The sequence below is a fragment of the Loxodonta africana genome, chromosome 3 (genome assembly GCF_030014295.1).
Source record: "Loxodonta africana isolate mLoxAfr1 chromosome 3, mLoxAfr1.hap2, whole genome shotgun sequence".
In the NCBI taxonomy this organism is placed as follows: Eukaryota; Metazoa; Chordata; class Mammalia; order Proboscidea; family Elephantidae; genus Loxodonta; species Loxodonta africana.
This window is the reverse complement of record NC_087344.1, coordinates 9,088,691-9,109,204: the sequence shown is the minus strand read 5'-3', so window position 1 is coordinate 9,109,204 and position 20,514 is coordinate 9,088,691. Positions and strand designations below refer to the sequence as shown.

Genomic DNA, 20,514 nt, shown 5'->3' with positions numbered 1-20,514 from the left:
GATAACCTACAGACTGGGAAAAAGTTTTTAGCTATGACACTTCTGATCAGCATCTGATCTCTAAAATCTACAGGATGCTGCAAAAACTCAACTGCAAAAAGACAAATAACCCAATCAAAAAATGGGCAAAAGATATGAACGGACACTCCACTAAAGAAGACATTCAGGCGGCTAACAGATACATGAGGAAATGCTCATGATCACTAGCCAGTAGAGAAATGAAAATCAAAACTACAATGAGATTCCATTTCACTCCAACAAGGCTGGCATTAATCCAAAAAACACAAAACAATAAATGTTGGAGAGGCTGGGGAGAGCCTGGAACACTTATACACTGCTGGTGGGAATGTCAAATGGTACAACCACTTTGGAAATTGATTTGGCACTTCCTTAAAAAGCTAGAACTAGAACTACCACATGATCCAGCAATCCCACTCCTTGGAATAATTCCTAGATAATTAAGAGCCTTTACACAAACAGATATATGCACACCCATGTTCGCTGCAGCACTGTTTACAATAGCAAAAAGATGGAAACACCAAGGTGCCCATCAACGGATAAATGGATAAATTATGGTATATTCACACAATGGAATACTACACATCAATAAAGAACAGTGATGAATCTGTGAAACATTTCATAACATGGAGGAGTCTGGAAGGCATTATGCTGAGTGAAATTAGTCAGCTGCAAAAGGACAAATATTGTATAAGACCACTATTATAAGAACTCAAGAAACAGTTTAAACAGAGAAGAAAACATTCTTTGATGGTTGTGAGAGGGGGGAGGGAGGGAGGGTGGAAAATGCGTATTCACTAATTAGATAGTAAATAAGAACTACTTTAGGTGACGGGAAGGACAATACACAATACAGGAGAGGTCAGCACAACTGGACTAAACCAAAAGCAAAGAAGTTTCCTGAATAAACTGAATGCTTCGAAGGCCAGTGTAGCAGGGGCGGGGGTTTGGGGACCATGGTTTCAGGGGACATCTAAGTCAATTGGCATAATAAAATCTATTAAGAAAACATTCTGCATCCCACCTTGGAGAGAGGTGTCTGGGGTCTTAAACGCTAGCAAGCGGCCATCTAAGGTGCATCAATTGGTCTCACCCCACCTGGATCACCAAGGGCCCAAGAGACAGAAAGGGCCACATAAACCAGAGACTACATCAGCCTGAGACCAGAAGAGCTAGATGGTGCCCAGCTACAACCGATGACTGCCCTGACAGGGAACACAACAGAGAACCCCTGAGGGAGCAGGAGAGCAGTGCGATGCAGACCCCAAATTCTCGTAAAAAGACCAGACTTAATGGTCTGACTGAGACTAGAAGGACCCCAGCCGTCATGGCCTCCAGACCTTCTGTTGGCCCAAGATAGGAACCATTCCCAAAGCCAACTCTTCAGACAGGGATTGGACTGGACAATGGGTTGGAGAGGGATGCTGGGGAGGAGTGAGCTTCTTGGATCAGGTGGACACTTGAGACTATGTTGGCATCTCCTCCCTGGAGGGGAGATGAGAGGGGGTTAGAAGCTGGCAAAGTAGACACAAAGAGAGAGAGTAGAAGGTGGGAGCAGGCTGTCTCATTAGGGGGAGAGCAATTGGGAGTATGTAGCAAGGTATATATGAGCTTTTGTGTGAGAGACTGACTTGGTTTGTAAACTTTCACTTAAAGCACAGAAAAATTAAAAAAAAAAAAAAAAAGACCAGACTTACTGGCCTGACAGAGACTGGAGAAACCCCAAGAGTATGGCCTCCAGACACTCTTTTAGCTCAGTAATGAAGTCACTACTGAGGTTCACCCTTCAGCCAAAGATTAGACAGGCCCATAAAACAAAAAGAGACTAAAGGAGTACACCAGCCCACAGGCAAAGACTAGAAGGCAGGAGGGGAAGGAAAGCTGGTATAGGGAACCTAAGGTTGAGAAGGGAGCGTTGACATGTCATTGGGTTGGCAACCAATGTCATAAAACAATATGTGTACCAACTGTTTAATGAGAAGCTAGTTTGCTCTGTAAACTTTCATCTAAAAAAAAGAGGGCAAACGACTGGAATGGACAGTTCACCAAAGACGATATTCAAATTGCCAACAAGCATGTGAAAAGATACTCTACATCATTAGCCACGGGGAGGTGCGTGTCAAAACCAGTGAATTACCATAGCTGTGGGCACGGCTGCACAAGAAAAAGAATGTAGTCAATGTCATTGAACTCTACATGCTGAAATTGTTGAGAAGGCGTATGTTCCATTATATTTTCACCACAATCAATTTTCAAAAAAAATACAGTGAGATACCTCTTCACACCTATTAACCAGTGGCCATGAAGTCAGCTCCGATTCACGGCAACCCCATGTGTGTCAGAGTAGAACTGTTCTCCGTATGGTTTTCAATGGCTGATTTTTTGGAAGTCGATCACCAGGCCTTTCGTCCAAGGTGCCTCTGGGTGGACGCAAACCTCTAACCTTTCAGTCAGCAGCCAACCACGTTCACCATGTGCATCCCCCCAGGGACTCCTCGCACCTATTAAACCAAAAAAATCCAAACCTGTTGCCGTTGAGTCAATTCCGACTTAACAGCAACCCTACAGGACAGAATAGAACTGCACCTACTGGACCGGCTAAAATCAAAAGAACGGCCAATCCTAAGTGTAGATGAGGATACAGAGCAACCCGGATTCTCATTCCCCGGCGGTGAGGATGCCAAATGGTACAGCGACTCTTGAAAACAGTGGGGCCCGACCATCTGACAGGAGCCACACGACACAGAAACCTAGGGCTCAGGATCAGACAGGCCCGGTCTGTGCAGGGGTCTCAGAACAAAAGGACGCCCGCTCCAAGCACGAGGGCGAGTGCACGGTGAGATGAGGGCAATGAACAGTCTGGTGGGAGTGAGCTGGCATTCAGGAGCAGCAGGAGATGAGCCATGGGAGGAGAACCTGTTTGAATCGTTCTGTCACCCTTGAGTACTACACTCTTTTAAAGAATCACCCATACTAAGACAAAATGGACAACAGCTATTCTAAAGCACAGACGAGAAGGTCGTGGGGCAGGAAGTCTAAGTCAACGGCAGTGAAAGAACCAGGAGTAGCGACAATGCTGACACAATGTGAAGGATGTAACCAAGGTCACTGATCATTACGTCTAGAAATTGTGGAACCGAAGCGGGTATTGCTGTATTTTCACCAAAAATAAAATGAAATATATGTACATATACTTGAAAACAAGAAAACCCTTACATGTTTCAAGGGCAGGGGTGAGCCACGTGAGAGCTCTTAGAGCGGAGGAGAAATGAGAGGATGTGTTTCCCAAGCTCACCCCGCCTAGAGTGGGAAGGGTGAGAAGGGAAGCAAGCTTGGGGGAAGCTGGTCAGGGAGGCTGGATGTTCTAGGCAGGTGACCAGCATGGCCTGGATGACGATTTGCTCCTGAAGACAGAAGCGAGCCGAGGAGAAAACTGACGGGCCCTGGGGACTGGCTGGGGACGAAGGGCAGGGAGGGGTAGGTTTCAGCCTCTGCCCAGGTGGAGGGATGGCAGCTCCATCACTAAAGCGGGAGGCCCCAGCAGGTACGGCATAGGGGGTCATTCACGTAGTTGTGAGTAGGGGGCCAAGCTTGGGGGGGCCCTGGATCACCTGAGGGGACAGGTATCCGGGAGGCAGAGGGCTGCAGATGGGACTCAGGAGCTAGCAGCACTTGGAGCCGATTCACAGCAGAGAGGAGATAAGAGGGCCACCTGGGACAGGTCAGAGAGGAGAAGCCGCCCAGAGAGGCAGGTGAGCACCAGTGGGTGGTGTCCCAGAGGCTAAGGGGAAAGTGAGCGTGAAGGAAGGGGTGGGCAGCAGCGTCCCGTTCAGCTGGTCAAGCTAGGAAGTGAAGAGCTTCCGCTGGCTGCAATGAAACAGGGGTCACTTGTGGCCATGGACGCGGCACTTCTGCCGGATGGTGTGCAGGGCAGACCCACCCTGTTCTGGGTTCAGGAGCATGAGGGAAGGAGGAAATGGGGCAGACAGCAAGTGCATTCGGCCCTTAAGACAACAATGAAAGGTCATCTCTGGCAGGGGAGATCATGGGGGATTTTCACTTTCTCTAGGAGTCCCTGGGTGGTGCAAACAGTGAGTGCACTCGGCTACTTACCAAAAGGTTGGTGGTTTGAGTCTACCCAGAAAGAAAGGCCTGGTGATCTACCTCTGAAAAATCAGCCATTGAAAATCACTGGCATCCCAGCCCTGGGCATCCACCTCCAGCCTGCCCTCGGCTGCTCTTTCCACGCAGACTAAACACACACTTGCCCTCTGTATGTTGCTGCTGGTGCTGGCTGCCGTTGAGTCGGCCCTGACACATGGCGACACCGCACACCACGGAATGAAATGCTGTCTGGTCCTGAGCCATCCCCATGATCGGGGGCAGGTCGAACAGGTGTGATCCATAGGGTTTTCACTGGCTGATTTTTGGAAGTGGGTCGCCAGGCCATTCGTCCTGGTCTATCTCAATCTGGAAGTTCCGCTGACACCTGTTCAGCATCCTAGCAACATACACGCCTCCAATGGCAGAAGGGAGGTGGCTGCCACGAGGTGCACTGGCTGGGAATGGTAGAATTCTCACCTCCCTTGCCCCCTTTGCTCACTACCTCAAGAATGAACTCTCCTTACCTACAGCTGACGAGGGAGTCATGGCTAAAAACCCTGTGCAACTCTGTTTACATCAGGGTAGAAAATTCTCAGCAGACCCATGAATGAAGTCCCCATTTCAAACAGCATTCCAAACCGGCACATTCATAAAAAGTTGGTTTTGCAATTAACCAACACTCATTTTTCTAGATTGTCTGCTCTTTACAAAACTTTTAGAAGCATTTGGACAACGTCTGCAGAACACAACACATAAAATAACACTGTCCCTGTCATCTGTCATGTTGTTGGGTGCCATAGAGTCGATTCCAACTCATAGCGACTCCATGTGACAGAGCAGAACCGCCCCACAGGGTTTTCTAGGCTGTAATCTTTACGGGCGCAGATCGCCCGGTCTTTCTTCCACAGGGCCATCGGTTGAGTTTGAACCGTCCACCTTTCAGTTAGTGCTTAACCACTGCACCATCAGGGCTCCTTCGTTCTTGTTATCTAGACGTGAGTAAAAACCAGAATTCATGAGCAGCTCTCACTCCAGGTGATAGCTGGCTGGGACATTTGAACCATGGACGTGTGTCTACACACACACAACGGCACACTGTGCTGGTTCAAATCCCAGCTCCGCCAGTCACCTTGTGACCCTGACTGACTGACTAAGTACCCCGGCGCTCCTTTGTCCATAAATCAGGGAGGTAACCTTCCCGCAGGGCTTATTCTGAGACTAAATCAGGACCCGCTGAGCACAGTGCCAGGTGCCTGGCACACACCACAGTGAACTGCAGAACATTCTGGGCTGGGCCGCACCTCCTGGCTTCTCTCGGTGCGGGGCCCTCTGAAGCTCTGCGGGCAAAAAGACCACCAGGAGCAGCAGATTCCCAGTGAACTGGGACACAGCGCACAGGGACACGAGATTACAGAGATCCTGAAAACGGGCTCGCAGCCAGATGGCCCCTGAAGGAGCGGATGGACAAGTACACCGCAGGGACGTGACTCTTTTCCTTTCAACGGAAAACCTGGGCACCTGCCAACAGGGTTCAAATGAAAACACATGCTGGAATTCCAAAAACCTGACACACTTAAAAAGGGAGAAACGTACTGTATGAAAATCATAACTCAAGGAGCCCAGGTGGCACAGCACTAACTGAAAGGTCGGCAGCTCGAACCCACCAAGCAGTTCTGTAGGAGAAAGGTGTGGCAATCTGTTCCCAAAAAGATTACAGCCTAGAAAACCCTATGGGGCAGTTCTATTCTGTCACCTGGGGTCGCTATGAGTCAGGATTGACTGGACAGCATCCGACAACAAGGGGGCAGGACATAGTGGGTTGAATCTCCAGGAACTCGGGGTGGGAACAAGCCTGAAGTCTGGACTCAGGAGAGGACTTCGAGGTACAGCAGACGGGGTGGATTGATATGATGGCTTCTGCCACAGGGGGCCCAGACCTGCTCAGTCGTCTGCATTCTGTAACACCTGGGGGCTGCCTACCTGTGACCAGCCTGAGGGTTCCCCACACTGAGCAAGGGCAAGGACCAGGGGTGAACCAACAGCACCAACATGCTCTGCCCCATCCTGCCTCTAAACCTGCATTCAGCCATGTCAGCCCTCAACTCATGGCAACCCCATGCACAACCCAGGAAACACGGCCCAGTCCTGTGTCATGCCTATGATCGGTTGCAGATAGGACCACTGTGATCCACGCGGTTTTCATGAGCCAATTTTCCAAAGTCAATTGCCAGGCCTTTCTTCCTAGTCCATCTTAGTCTGGAAGCTCTGCTGAAACTTGTTCAGCATCATAGCAACACGCAAGCCTACACTGACAGCCAGGTGGTGGCCGTGCATGAGGTGCACTGACTAGGAATTAAACCTGGGTTTCCTGCACGTAAAGAGAGAGCTCTACTACTGAGCCACCAGGGAGGGCCCGAACCCCATGTGCTGCCGCATGAGGAGACGTATAAGCCCATTTCCAAGGCACTACTTTCCCTCCACAGGCTCCCAGCAGCCTCTGGCAGGTAGCTGGAACATGACGTCCATGAACATGATGATAACCCAACCCCCAGGGTCCTCCCTGGAATGCAACCCTCACATGGACCAAACGACAGGACAAAAGGCAGCAGAGAAGCGGCCCCTTCCTGCTGACCGGGGCTCTCACCTGGCCGGCTCCCACCCGAGCTGCAGTGAACCAAGTCATGCTCTCAAATGACTCAGAGAACAACTCAACCACACTGGGCTGAGCATCTGGCTCGGTCCTGGCATGGTCACTGACACCCCCAGGTGGCAGGGTCCGCATCTGAAGAGCAATGGTCTGGAGGGCTCGGAGGTATTGGGGCCTGGCTGCAGCCTCAAAAACAGAAACAAAAGGGCGCTCCGCCCTGGGGAACCACAGGCCCCAACCCTGCAGGCTTGGCAGGCCCCTGGCTGTGGGCATGACCCATCCCACAGGCCTGGCAGGCCCCTGGCTTTGGGCAGGCCCCAACCCTGCAGGCTTGGCAGGCCCCTAGCTGCGGGCATGACCCATCCCACGGGCCTGGCAGGCCCCTGGCAACGAGCAGTTCCGTGGGTGGGAGAGAAAGGAGCAGGGGTTCAGGCTGGGGCTCCAGCAGTGGACTTGGCAGGCCAGTTGCTGGTGGTGTGACAGTGAAGCCTGGGGGGGCCGCTGTTTCCCTAGCCCCAAATGCCCAGCACCACCCCATTCTCCAGAGACCAGGGCCTTCTGCCTGGACACACAGACACTGAGTGGTGTCTTGCCATCCAGCTCACAGGGCCTGGGGGCAAAAAACAGCATGCACAGAGCCATGGAGGCCACCACTGGGCAGGGCCCACCTCACGGGAGCCCTCCACCTGGCAGAGAAGAGGCGGAGCCCAAGTATCACCAGCTCTCTGAGACCAGCGAGGATCCCCTGAGCTGGGAAAAGAGCTCTGGACTCCAGGCCAGCCTTCGTGGTACTGTCCCACAGCTGGGGTAAGCCAGGGCCTCTGGGCATATGATGGGGAAGGGGCCTGGGGCAGACACTGGGGGAGGGCCTGGGCAGATGCTGGGGGAGGGACCTCGGGGCAGATGCTGGGGAGGATCAGCAGTGCCTACCGGGCTGCAGACTCCAGGCAGCTCCCAGGAGAGGAAGGCCTCAGGGAGCAAAGCTTCGTTGGCCCACAGAACCCCAACTGTCCTGAACCTCAGGGGAGCCACACTGTGTTCTGTGGCCCACGGAACCCCAACTGTCCTGAACCTTGGGGTAGGGGCTGCACTGTGTTCTGTGGCCACCCAGCCACCACAAGACACCTGCTTACACTGGGCAGCAGAGGGCTTTGCATAGAAGAGTGCACGTAGCAAACCCATGAGGGGGCTGTTGTTATTACTCCCTCCCCACACACCTGCCAGAGGGACTCAGAGAGGCTGGACAGACTCCATGGGACTCGGAGAGGCCTGACACAGACCCACTAGAGGGACTCGGAGGCCAGACACAGACCCACCAGAGGAACTCAGAGGCCAGACACAGACCCCACAGGACTTGTAGAGGTCTGACACAGACCCACCACGGGTCTAGAAGAGACCCACCATGATACTAGGAGAGACCCACCATGGGATTAGGAGAGACCTGCCATGGAACTAGGAATGACCCACCATGGGACTAGGAGAGACCCACCATGGGATTAGGAGAGACCTGCCATGGGACTAGGAGAGACCCACCACGGGACTCACCCCAGCAGGGATGAGCCCAGATGGCTCTGCACCAGCCCTTCTGCCCCTGAGCCCATACCCCCCCCGTCAAGAGACCACCCCGGCCTTGTCACCCCTGGCCAGGACACTGCCCCCTGCTTGCTCTGGGCACCAGCCATGCAGGGGTGCGGCACAGAGAGGGCTGCTCCCCGCATCTGCCCCCGCCCTGCAGCAGAGACACGGGCCCTAGGAGACATGCGCGGCTCTCTCCTCAGCAGGGGAAGGTCACCCAACCACTTGGGCTCCAACTCCACAGCAGCCTCACAGGACAGTCTCCTGTGATAGGGAGCCCCAGAGACCAGCACCCAAGATCCTGCTTTCCCAGAGACCCAGCACCAGAGATACCGCTGTGCCGGGGCCCCCAGAGAACCAGCATCCAAGATCCTGCTGTGCCAGGGCTACAGAAGTGCCACTCAGTACCCTGTGGGCCTCCTATCTGAGCACCGTTCCCAGAGGTCGTTAGCCCTGGGCAGTTCGTGGAACAAGGTGACTCCCACCACATGTCTTCAGCATGGCCAGTTGTAAACAAGGGACTCCGTAACTGAGTGGTGAGTACTCCCAGGCCCCACACAGGGACCTCCTTCCTGAAAGTCAACTAGAGCTGCCGCCACACCAGGCAAGCTGTGTGCAGGGAATGGTGTCCGTCAGGGCCAGGCCTCTTGGAGCCGAAATGTCACCGTTGGCCCCCTGAGGAAGCCTTCAAGAAGCAGCAGAAGCTAGCTGCTGGGGAAGGTGCTATTTTTAATCATCAGAATTAAAATAAAAATGATCTATGCCCACTGTAAATGTTTAGAAAATACAGATAGAAAAAAATAAAATAAAAATTACCTGTAATTCTACCACCCAAATCACCTTTGGTAACATTTTTTGCATATAATTCCTTTTTTTCTATAAATAACACCAAAATTACCAAACTCATTGCTGTCAAGTCCAACTCATAGCAACCCTACAGGACAGAGCAGCACTACCCTACAGAGCTTCCAAGGCTGTAATCTGTCTCCCATCCAGCGGCTTGTGGGTTCAAACTGCTGACCTCTCGGTTAGTAGCCAAGTGCTTAATCACTGTACCACCGGGGCTCCTTCTATAAACAATAAAAACAAACAAACCAAACTCACTGCCATAAAGTCAATTCCAGCTCATAACAACCCTATAGGACAGAGTGGAACTGTCCCATATGGTTTCCGAGGAGCGGCCGGTAGATTCGAACTGCTGACCTTTTGGTTAGCAGCCAAGCTCTTTAGCCACTACGCCACTGGAGCACCTCTATAAGTAACAACAAACATATGTCATTGTTACTGGTAGTTCCGGTTCAGTCGATTCCAGCTCACGGCAACCCCATGTGTGCAGAGCAGAACTGCCCCATAGACTTCTCAAGGCTGTGACTTATAGGAGGCAGATCCCCAGGCCTGTCTTCCAAGGCACCTCTAGGTTCAAACTGCCAACCTTCCAGCTAGTAGTCAAGCACTTAACCGTTTGCACCACCCCAAAAAAACTAAACCAAACCCGTTGCCATCGAGTCAATTCCGACTCATAGAGACCCTACAGGACACAGCAGAACTGCCCCATAGGGTTTCCACAGAGCGGCTGGAGAGTTCGAACAGCTGACCTTTTGGTTGGCGCCTGAGCTCTTAACTACTGTGCACCAGGGCTCCTTGCAGCACCCAAGGACTCTTAAAAAGACGTGTGACCTGCTCTTTCTCATTTAGCATTACAGGCTTTTCCCCAGGCCATCAAATATCCCACTCAGAAGAGGCACCAGAGATTTCTCTACAATCCCCCACTGGGGGACAATGAAACTTCACCATCCCAAGTGACGCCGCGACTGGGCTCAGGGACGGCCCATGGCCCAGCCCTGTCATGGCGTCCGATGTCCCTTGGGGACCACGCACATCCTTCATGGCTCTGTTTTTGTTTTTGTTAGCTGCAGTCAAATCAATTCTGACTCATTGCAACCCCGTGTGACAGAGCAGAACTGCCCCACAGGGTTCTCTAGGCAGTCATCTTTACAGGAGCAGATTGCCAGGCCTTGCCCCCATGGAGCCCCTGGGGGGTTCCAACCACTGGCCTTTGGTCAGTGGGCGAGCACTTAACTGTTGTGCCACCAGGACTCCACAAGAAAAGCCAAATCTATCTGCACTTCCACCTCCTGCTACCAGAGCACCCCTCCCACCATAAGAGAGGAAGGCCACCAGCTCGTGTGCCATGGCTCAGGCTCTGCCGTGGTTGCTCACTAGGGCTCAGGGCACGTCTCCTGGTGCTTGTGGGCCAGGTGCAGCTCGAGGGAGGGGCCTGCCCCTGTATGTCTCCACCAGGGCGAGTGTCCTCACTGCCACCAAAGGTCCTACCTTGTTTTTGAAGTACACCTCGATGGGCATGATGAAGCCAGCGTAACCCGACTCCTCCACTTTATACGGGGGCTCCTTGCACACTAAAAAGAAAAAGAAAACGCATCCATCAGCTTCCTGCCCTATCACAGGCTGGGTCAGGCCCCTGGTCACCTCCCCACTGCAGCCTCTTGGCCTCTCAGGAGGCTGGGCTCTCCACAGGGTGTGGGATGCCACAGGGAAGGGGGCACAGAGACAAGGAGGAACAGAGCCGCGGAAGTGGGGCGCAGAGGGGGAGATCAGGATGCTGTTGGCCTCTGTCGCCTGGGGACTGGCTCCTGAGGCCAAGGAGGATGCAAAGGCCAGAAATGCAGCGACATTCACGGGTTGCACAGTCCAGCTGATCCAGGTCAGCAAGCGTGATAAGCAACGACGTGATCCTGTCCGTCTCCAGGACAGCATGCACCACCAAGTCACCCAAACCCAGCCGCCCCCTCGAACCTAGGACTGGCTCCGCTGGCTTTCTCCTCTCGGTTCTACCTCAGGGCCTGACAGAAACAATTACTGATGACTCTCCAGAACCTCAGTAACCCCAGAGACTCAAAACAAAACAAAAATGAAATATGAAATCAAAAACCCCGGCAAAGCGTAAGTATGATCATTTCCATAATCTCATCCACTGGAATAAACTTCCAATGTTTTGATATGTGTGCTGTTCGTTATGCAAGTGATATGAAAATACTGTTTTCCCTTTCAAGAAAAAAAGTCAGAACACTCCCAATCGAGCCTCCCCCGCCTGCTGCCCCTCCCTCTCCAGAGGCAGCCACTAACAGGAGCCAGGAAAAACTTCTCCCGGGCTGGAAAAACCTTTCTGAACGTGCATTTGTACCCAGCAGGGTAATTCATAACTGGGCCGGGAATTCCTGGAAAATGGTTTACCAAACACAGTGAAACACAATTTTTTTTTTTTTTTTAACTAAAACATCATTAAGATTTTTCTCAAAAAAAAAAAAAATTAGTTTTTGGTTCTCACGGATCCATGTCATAAACAAAAACCAGACCAGTTGCCGTCAGGTTGACCCTGACTCACGGCAACCCCAGATGTGTCAGAGTACAACTGTGCTCCATAGGGTTTTCAGTGGCTGATTTTTAAAAAGTAGATTGCCAACGCCTTTCTTCCAAGGTGCCTCTGGGTGGACTGGAACCACCAACCTTTTGATCAGCAACTGAGTGCTTAACTGCTTGCACCGCTCAGGGACTCCATCGATCTCATGTGCCTATCCACACAACTATCCACACAAAATGGTAAGCAGGGCAAGCTGAGGGTGACCTTCCAGGGGCAGGGCTGGTGGGTCTGCCTTGCCCGCGACCCAGGCTGCACACCTCGAAGGAGGTGCAGGAACAGGGGGAGGAGGGAGGTAAGAGCCCCCTTGGCCCCATGCACCTTTACCGACACTCCTGCTGGCCTCGGATAAAGCCCCACCCTCCCTCCAGGTACCCTCAAGCCCCCCTGCCATCTCTCTCTGGGTCTAAGCCCACCACCCCCCCCACTCTCTGCATGAGGTCCCAGTCTCTCTACTCCCTACCCCCACCCCCATCCCCGACACTAGAAGCTTCTGGAGGGCAGGACCTCGCATGCAACTAGACCCGCTGTGGCACAGAGTCCCAGAGCCATCCCATAGCCAGCAATCTGAGCACGTCACCTGACATCTGGATCTGCACAAATCTTTGTTGCTGGGTGTCACTGAGTTGACTCCAACTCAGAGGAGAACTGCCCCCATAGAGTTCTCTAGACTGTCATCTTTATGGGAATGGACGGCCAGGTCTTTCTCCTGCAAAGTCGCTGGATGAGTTTGAACCATCAACCTTTCGGTGAGCAGCTGAGTGCTTAACCATTGCACCTCCAGGGCTCTATCTTTCCAAATCTACATGGCACAGCTCATCATGCCGTCCTGACCAGATGACAAACCCCGTCAGGGAAGGACCCTTGCCCTGGCTTGCTCACTCTCTCCCCAAAGGCCTGTCACATGACTGATAATGTCTGTCCTTGCAGAAACGGTGAAGAGGGACGACGCCCTCTGGACACAGAAGCACGGGCTTGCGGCCCAGTACGCACACCAAGCGCATAGACACTTCTGCCTGCTGTCCCGCCAGCACCCACAGAAACCCAGCCAATCAAACACGGCCAGCAATAAAGCCACTACAGTGAAGATGGGAGGGGGCAAGGGGAAAGCCCCCAAATTCCTGCCAGGCAGAACGTGGGTGAGAGCGCACTGTTACAGAAACAGGAAGCGCAGCTGTGGCAGCCGCAATCCGCCAGGGGTGCTGCAGAGCAGGTGAGAGCCTACTGGGGCCACAAGGCAGCAAGGCCTGGCACAGAGTCCGCGGGCTCACAAAGATGGGGAGTGCCTGCTGACGGTGGGTCACTGCTGCTGTCAGTGGCCATCGAGATGACTTCAACTCCCGGTGACCCGAGGCATGTGAGAGTAGAACTGTGCCCCACGGGGTTTTTAAGATGGTGGCCTTTTGGAAGGAGATCACCAGGCCAGTCTTCCCACCAACCTTTCAGCTAGCAGACGAGAGCCCGGCTGTTGGCACCACCCAGGGACTCCTCTAATGGTGGGCACGGCGTTTCTTTTTGGAGTAATAAAAATGTCCCGGAATTAGACAGTGGCGATGGTAGCGCAGCTTTGTGTGTACTAAAGAACACTGAAGTGCACTCTTTTAAAGGGGGAGTGTGATGTGAATTATATCTAGCGGTTATAGTTGTCTCTCAGTATCCACAGGGGACTGGTTCCAGGACCCCCCACGAACACCAAAATCCGCAGGTGCTCAAGTCCCTTATATAAAACGCCAGAGGTTTTTTTTTTTTTTTACACAGCACAGGCATGAACAGGGTTTCACTTTGAAGCAAACAGTGATGGTTGGGCCAAGGTAGGGTGGAAGCTGAGGTGCGGAATCAAAGCAGGCATTTTTAGGGGCAGCCACATCTGTGACCCCTGCCGCAGGCTGCCCTCCGAGCCAGGGGTCCTCAGGTAGGAGGCCCTGGGTGGCTTTAGATGCTGCATATGCACAGCGCAAAGTGCTAGGTCCTGGGCCTGCCAACTCTCTTCTCTCCTCTGGACCCGAGACCTCTGCCTCTGTCAGTCAGGCCAAGGAGCACCTGAGCCTAGGTTCACAACCCCATTCCTGGTGTCCTCATTTATCCACACTATGTCGAGTGCAGCTGCCTCCTTCTGCCTTCACAGCCACACACCGTTCCTGTGGCCAGAGCCTGTCTTGCCTTGGGCTACGCTTCACGCTGTCCCAGGCCTTTGAGCCCTTTTTGTTTTTCTGGATATTTTCCATCCGCAGTTGGTTGAATCCAGGAATGTGGAACCTACTGATATGGAGGGCCAACTGTTTTTAAAAAATAAACAAGGCCAAACCGAAAGGCTGTACTTAGAAGAGCAGCCCTGGGAAGTGACAGCTTCCCCTGGCCCCCAGGAGCTCGGACGGCTCACGTCTCCCTCTGGGTCACAATCCAGACAGTTCCATGTCGTGAGAGAAGAGCCTACTGTTGTGGAAGCTGAAGCTTTCAGTATGAAGACTGGTCCCGCAGGGTAAAACAAACACACCAAACCCGCTGCCGGCAAGTCAATTCGGACTCACGGTGACCCCACGTGTTAAGAGCAGAATCTTTACGGAAGCAGATCGCCAGGCCTTTTCTCCACAGAGGCTCTGGGAGGGTCTGAACTGCCAACCTTTAGGCCCCTCCCCAGAAGCTCTCCTCATTTAGGAATGTGGGGGGTCCACCTTCCTTAACAGAAGCCTGTTGGTCAACAAAACCCACCACACTCCAACAAAGGACTCAATAAGAACTCCCACCTGGAGGAAAGATCCCAAAGAAACAATTTGGAGACCCCAAAAGAACTTGGGTGGGGTAGGGACTCCAGAACGGCCTTGGATTCGAGGAGATACACCCATCAAATAAAAGCAAGGTATTTTAAAAAAGGAAACTCAGAGAATGTGCGGCTAGTTGCCTCCACGAACAAATGCCTCCTTTACCATGAGTCCTGAAGTACTGGATGGTGGCTGGCTATCGTTACTGAACGTTTTGATCAGATTCTATAGACAAATCCTGCGGAAAAGGGAGAAAGATGCAGATGAAAATTTCAAATTCTCATGGAATCCAGACTTTCTGGACCCAATGAGACCCGATGAATCCTGAAGCTACTGCCCAGAGATAACCTTTAAACCTTAAACCAAAACGTCTCCTGAAATCTTCTTTAAAAGAAACAATAGTTTAGCTTAATTAGTAAAGAATGTCTGCCTGACGCATCATGCTCTTTTAAAATCTATATGGGATCAAATTGACAATGGCAACTAGAAAAGACAGACAGGAACCTTAGGGGGTAGTGAGTCTACGTTAATAGCGGAGGAACAATTCAGGAAAGCTGAGTGGGACTGGTTACACAACTCGAAGAATGTAATCAGTGTCACTGAATTGTCCATGCAGGCCATTGAATTGGTGTATGTTCTATTGTATATACTTTCAATAACAAAAGAATAAGTTATTTAAGAAAAGGAAAAATTATAGAATAAGAGTTCTTAGATAGTACAAACATAGTACTTAATTATTTTTTAATTTCATAAACTAGAAAATAGAGGAAATTCCCCAGAATACGCAGCAAAAAGACACACTTTTTAAAAAGATGAGCCACGAACAATCAATTTAGCAGGGCAAATGAACACTAACAGCAGCTTAAGTTTATAAAGCACCTACTGTGTGCCAAGCACTGTTCTCAGCAATTTATGCACATTAACTCACTAAATCTTTACAACAACCTTAGGTGACAGATACAGTTTTACAGAGGAAAAGATTTAGGAAAGAAAAGTCACAAGCATCCCAGAAAGAGAATGTAAATACCTAGATGGAAGGAAATTGTCCAAAAAAAAAAAAAAGAAAGAAAAAAATTTCCAGAGCTAAAATGAAGGACACCAAGTAATTTGAGAAGCTGGATCTTACGAAGAATGGGGCATCAGGATTGGAGGAAGACTCTTTAACAATCTGCAATACGCAGGTGGCACAACCTTGTTTGCTGAAAGTGAAGAGGACTTGAAGCACTTACTGATGAAAATCAAAGACCACAGCCTGCGGTATGGATTATACCTCAACATACAGAAAACAAAAATCCTCACAACTGGACCAATGAGCAACATCATGATAAACGGAGAAAAGACTGAAGTTGTAAAGGGTTACACTTTGCTTGGATTCACAATCAACACCCACGGAAGCAGCAGTTCAGAATCCAATGATGCACTGCACTGGGCAAATCTGCCGCAAAGGACCTCTTTAAAGTGTTCAAAGGCAAAGATATACCTTAAACACTAAGGAGCGCCTGACCCAAGCCATGGTATTTTCAATCACTTCATATGCATGTGAAAGGTGGACAACGAATAAGGAAAACAAAAGAAGGATTGATATCTTTGAATTACGGAGTTAGTGAAGAACACTGAATGTACCACAGGCTGCCAAAAGAACAAACAAATCTGTCTTGGGAGAAGTACGGCCAGAATGCTCATTAGAGGCAAGGATAGCGAGACTACGTCTCACATACTTTGGACATGTTCACAGGAGGGACCAGTCCCTGGAGCAAAACATCATGCTTGGTAAAACAGAGGGTCAACGAAAAATAGGAAGACCCTCAATGAGATGGACTGACTCAGTGGCTGTAACAATGGGCTTACAAGCGTAACAATGATCACGAGGACGGCACAGGATCAGGCAGTGTTTCGTTCTGTTGTCCACAGGGTAACCATGAGTCAGAACTGACTCGACGGCACCTAACGACAACATCAGATGTCCAACACAATGAGCAAAAAAAAAAGCTCCCAAAAAACAATGTTATAAAAAACATCCTAAATGTTTCTAAAGGAAAAAATAGGTCATCTGCGATAGAATGAGAACCCAACAGCATCAGACTTTTCAGAAGACAATGACACAATACTTTCAAAGCCCTAACCCAAAAAACCCATTGCTGTCGAATCAATTCTGACTCATAGCGACCCTATACAACAGAGTAGAACTGCCCCATAGGGTTTCCAAGGAGCACCTGGTGGATCTGAGTACTGAGAGGGATTCTCAAGCTAGAATATTATAGCCAAACTATCATCCAAGTGTGAGAGCAGAATAATGGGGTTTTCCAAAATGCAAGATTCAAAGAGTTTATTTCCCACACACTTTTCTCAGGAAATGTCTTACATGATTAATTGCTTGAACAATTACCCCAGTAAAACCAGAAAATAACTTGAAACACAGGGTAATAAATAAATTTCCCCAGGAGGACAGTAAAGTCCACGATGGTGGCTGAAGAGTCGGCCTCGAGGAGACGGTCCGAGAGAAGGAAGGAAAGGAGCAGACAGAAGCAGAATGAAACTTCTGGGAAAATAAGGAGCCCCACAGAAGAAATGCAGTGACTGAGAGTATGGGAAAAGGGAAAGCACGATGAAGGCATACGATGCACGGGGAGAAAAGGCAGAAGCAAAAGGGTATTCGAAAGTTACAGCCCAAACATGAAGGAAACTTAAATAGGGCAGAATTTTAACCAGAATGAGAAAAGAACCCACCTGACCTTGACCCCACAGCAGTCTCCTTTGAGTGGCCCAGGGTCCTGACTGGCTAGAGGGAAAAGAAACTCTGGTGTCCCAACCTCCCTGACAGCACATGTTCTTGTTAGCTGTCGTCTAGTCAGCTCTGACTCACGGCAGCCCCACACCCAACAGAACAAAATGCTGTCCAGTCCTGCACCATCCCCGTGATTGGCTGCAGGCGGTTGTGATCCACAGGATTTTAGCTGGCTGATTTTTGGAGGTAGATCTCCAGGCCTTTCTTCCTAGTCCATCTCAGTCTGGAAGCTCCACTGAAACCCGTTCAGCATCCTAGCAACACGCAGGCCTCCAGTGACAGACGGGTGGCGGCTGCGCATGAGGTGCACTGGCCAGGAACGGAACCTGGGTCTCCGGCATGGGAGGAAACATTCCACCACTGAACCATCACAGTGGTGGTGAACGCTCAAAGCCAAGAAAGTCAATGCTGTTTACTGGTTCCCAACATTCAGAGTCAGTCTGCAATCGGGGAGCAGAAGTCTGGGTTCCAGTTCAACAACATAACAAGGTCAAGTGCAGTTCTCAAGGAGGGGAGGCAAAAGTTCAGGGAAAGATGGGGCGCTGATGTCCTTACCTTCCCATGTGGAGACACCAACAGAGTCGGCATGGCGTAAGAACCTAAACAGTCATTCAACAAATATTTAATAAGCACCTACTGTATCCTTGGGGCCCTAGTAGCGCAGTGGTTAACCAAAAGGTTGGTAGTTAGGATTCACCAGCCTTGGAAACCCTATGGGGCAGTTCTGTCCTATAGGGTCGCTATGAGTCAGAATCAACTTGATGGCAATGGTTAAGCACTCAGCTGCCAGCCCAAAGGACGGCGGTTCGAACCTGCCCAGCAGCTCCGTGGGAAAAAGGCTTGGCGATCTGCTCCCATAAAGATTACAACCTAGGAAACCCTATGGGGCAGTTCTATTCTGTCACATGGAGTCACTATGATTCAAAATCGACTTGACAGCACCCAACAATGACTGTATCCTTACCTGGGCAGAGAGAGAGAGAGAGAAAGTGTGTGTGTGTGTGTGTGTGTGTGTGTGTGTGTGTGTGTGTGTGTGTGTGTGTGTGTGTAAGGTTAAATGTGATAAAAAGCAAGACAGAGATACGTTAAGACGGAGCTAAGGAGAAAAATGAACTGGGAAATGGGCTAAGGAGCACGTGGCTGTGCGGGTGTGCTGAGAGAAGAAACTGCACTTGAGACCACCATCTGATGGCCAGAAAAGGACATCCCACAGAGATGACAGGACTGCCATGGAAGACCTCAGGTCCCAGGACAAACAGGCTCACCCGTTTTGGTGTGCCAGTGCTGCTGTCACACAAACACCACAAGTAGGTGACTTCAGAGAAGAGAAATTTATCGTCTCGCAGTTCAGGAGGCTCAAAGCCCAAACCAAGGACTCAGAGAGTAGATTCCTTCCTTGCCTGTGGCCCCGGGCATTCCCTGTAGATTCTCAGGTCAACTGTCTTCCCAGGTTGTATGCATCTGTGCCTGACGGGCTCTGCTTGTAACTCAGAAGTGATGAGATGTAGAACACACCTTCTCCAGGGTGTGATCAAATTAACATAACAAAGAGGATCCTGTTTCCAAACCGGACTACAGGCATGTTGTCTCTATTAGGCGATTGTCGACTCACAGTAGCCCCAGGCAACAGAGTAACTAGCCCCATAGGGTTCTTTAAGGAATAGTCTTTATGGAAGCAGATCGCCAGGTCTTTCTCCCTCGGAGCTGCTGGGTGGGTTCAAACCACAGGTATAGGGGTTAGGGTTTCAACACAAATTGCAGTGGAGAGAAAATAACCTAATTCATAACCACCACATTATTCAAAATTACAATGACTAGCAAAGCAGAAATAATCAACTATAAAACGTTCAGAGAAGAAGACGGGAACAAGGGTAGTCTGTGGTAAAGCCTTATCTTTTATGCTGGTAAAAGTTAATAGATACTGTTAAAATCGGAAAAATCAAGAAGACACACGTAGAAGCAGCTCAGCTGATGTTCAAGAAGTACGCAGAGCAGAATGCAAAGTGGTTACAAAGACTGCCCCTGGGGAGAGCACCTGCTGACAAGACAAAAAACAGCTTCATATCACACACGTGACTATTCTATGTTATAAAAAAACCAAAACCCACTGCCATCAAGTCAATTCCCACTCACAGCAACCCTATAGGACAGAGTAGAGCTGCCCCATAGGGTTTCCTAGGCTGTAATCTTTACGGGAGCAGACAGTCACAGCTTCCTCCCGCTGAACCGCTGCTGAGTTCTAACCACTGACCTTTCCGTCAGGAGCCGAATGCTTAACCACCGGGCCACCAGGGCTCCTCCTGATTTGTTATAACAGGTCTGTATTTGATAAAGGAGTCCCTGGGTGGTGTATACAATGAACACGCTTGGCTGATAACCAAAAGGTTGCACTTAGAAGCATCTCGAAGAAAACCCTAGGGACCTACTTCCAAAAATCAGCCATCGAAAACCCTATGGAGTACACTTCCACTCTGACGGATGGGGTGCCCCCATGAGAGACGAAATGCCGGTTAAGTACACGAGGTCTACTTCAGAGGCTGCAATTCTGAAAGGAATCTACTCACTCTTACAGCCCAATTCACTTTCACTGACAACTGGCTAGATGCCACCCAGCAAAGTTGTTTTACTCAACAAGTAGCCAAGGAACGAAGGGACATCTGCCACCTGATATATTCGATGCAGCTGCTGTCTGTGTGTGCTCCGGCCTTCAAATTAAACGCTGCCCACAAGCTGACAGTCCGAGAGTAAGCCCCGCCCCTTGCCCCATTTTTCAGGAATTCGTGCCTGGAGGTTCTGCTGCATCTACGTGGCCTGAAGCAGGTCAGTGACCACTCTGGATCTCAGCCTCCACGTCTGCCCACAAGGATGCCGGGAAGACCCACGTCACAGGTACACACGCATAGCAAAAGGCACACGGCACACCGCTTGGGGCTGATGGAAGCAGACACTGTTGACACTGCCTCTGGTGTCTGCTCTGTGACTGACGGGCTGGGGAGCACTCCTCTGGTGTCTGCTCTGTGACTGACGGGCTGGGGAGCACTCCTCTGGTGTCTGCTCTGTGACTGACGGGCTGGGGAGCACTCCTCTGGTGTCTGCTCTGTGACTGAGGTACTGGGGAGCACTCCTCTGGTGTCTGCTCTGTGACTGACGGGCTGGGGAGCACTCCTCTGGTGTCTGCTCTGTGACTGAG

General features: G+C 50.7%; 1 protein-coding gene across 3 annotated transcripts in view; it reads right to left on the bottom strand.

The window, feature by feature from the left end:
- MLLT1 (MLLT1 super elongation complex subunit) overlaps positions 1-20,514 on the bottom strand; it is an 80,299-nt gene that overhangs the window by 42,529 nt on the left and 17,256 nt on the right. For all 3 annotated transcript variants that reach the window (XM_064280403.1, XM_064280404.1, XM_064280402.1), the window contains exon 3: positions 10,679-10,761. In XM_064280403.1, the coding sequence (XP_064136473.1) occupies positions 10,679-10,761 (83 nt within the window). The remainder of the gene's footprint in view (positions 1-10,678; positions 10,762-20,514) is intronic.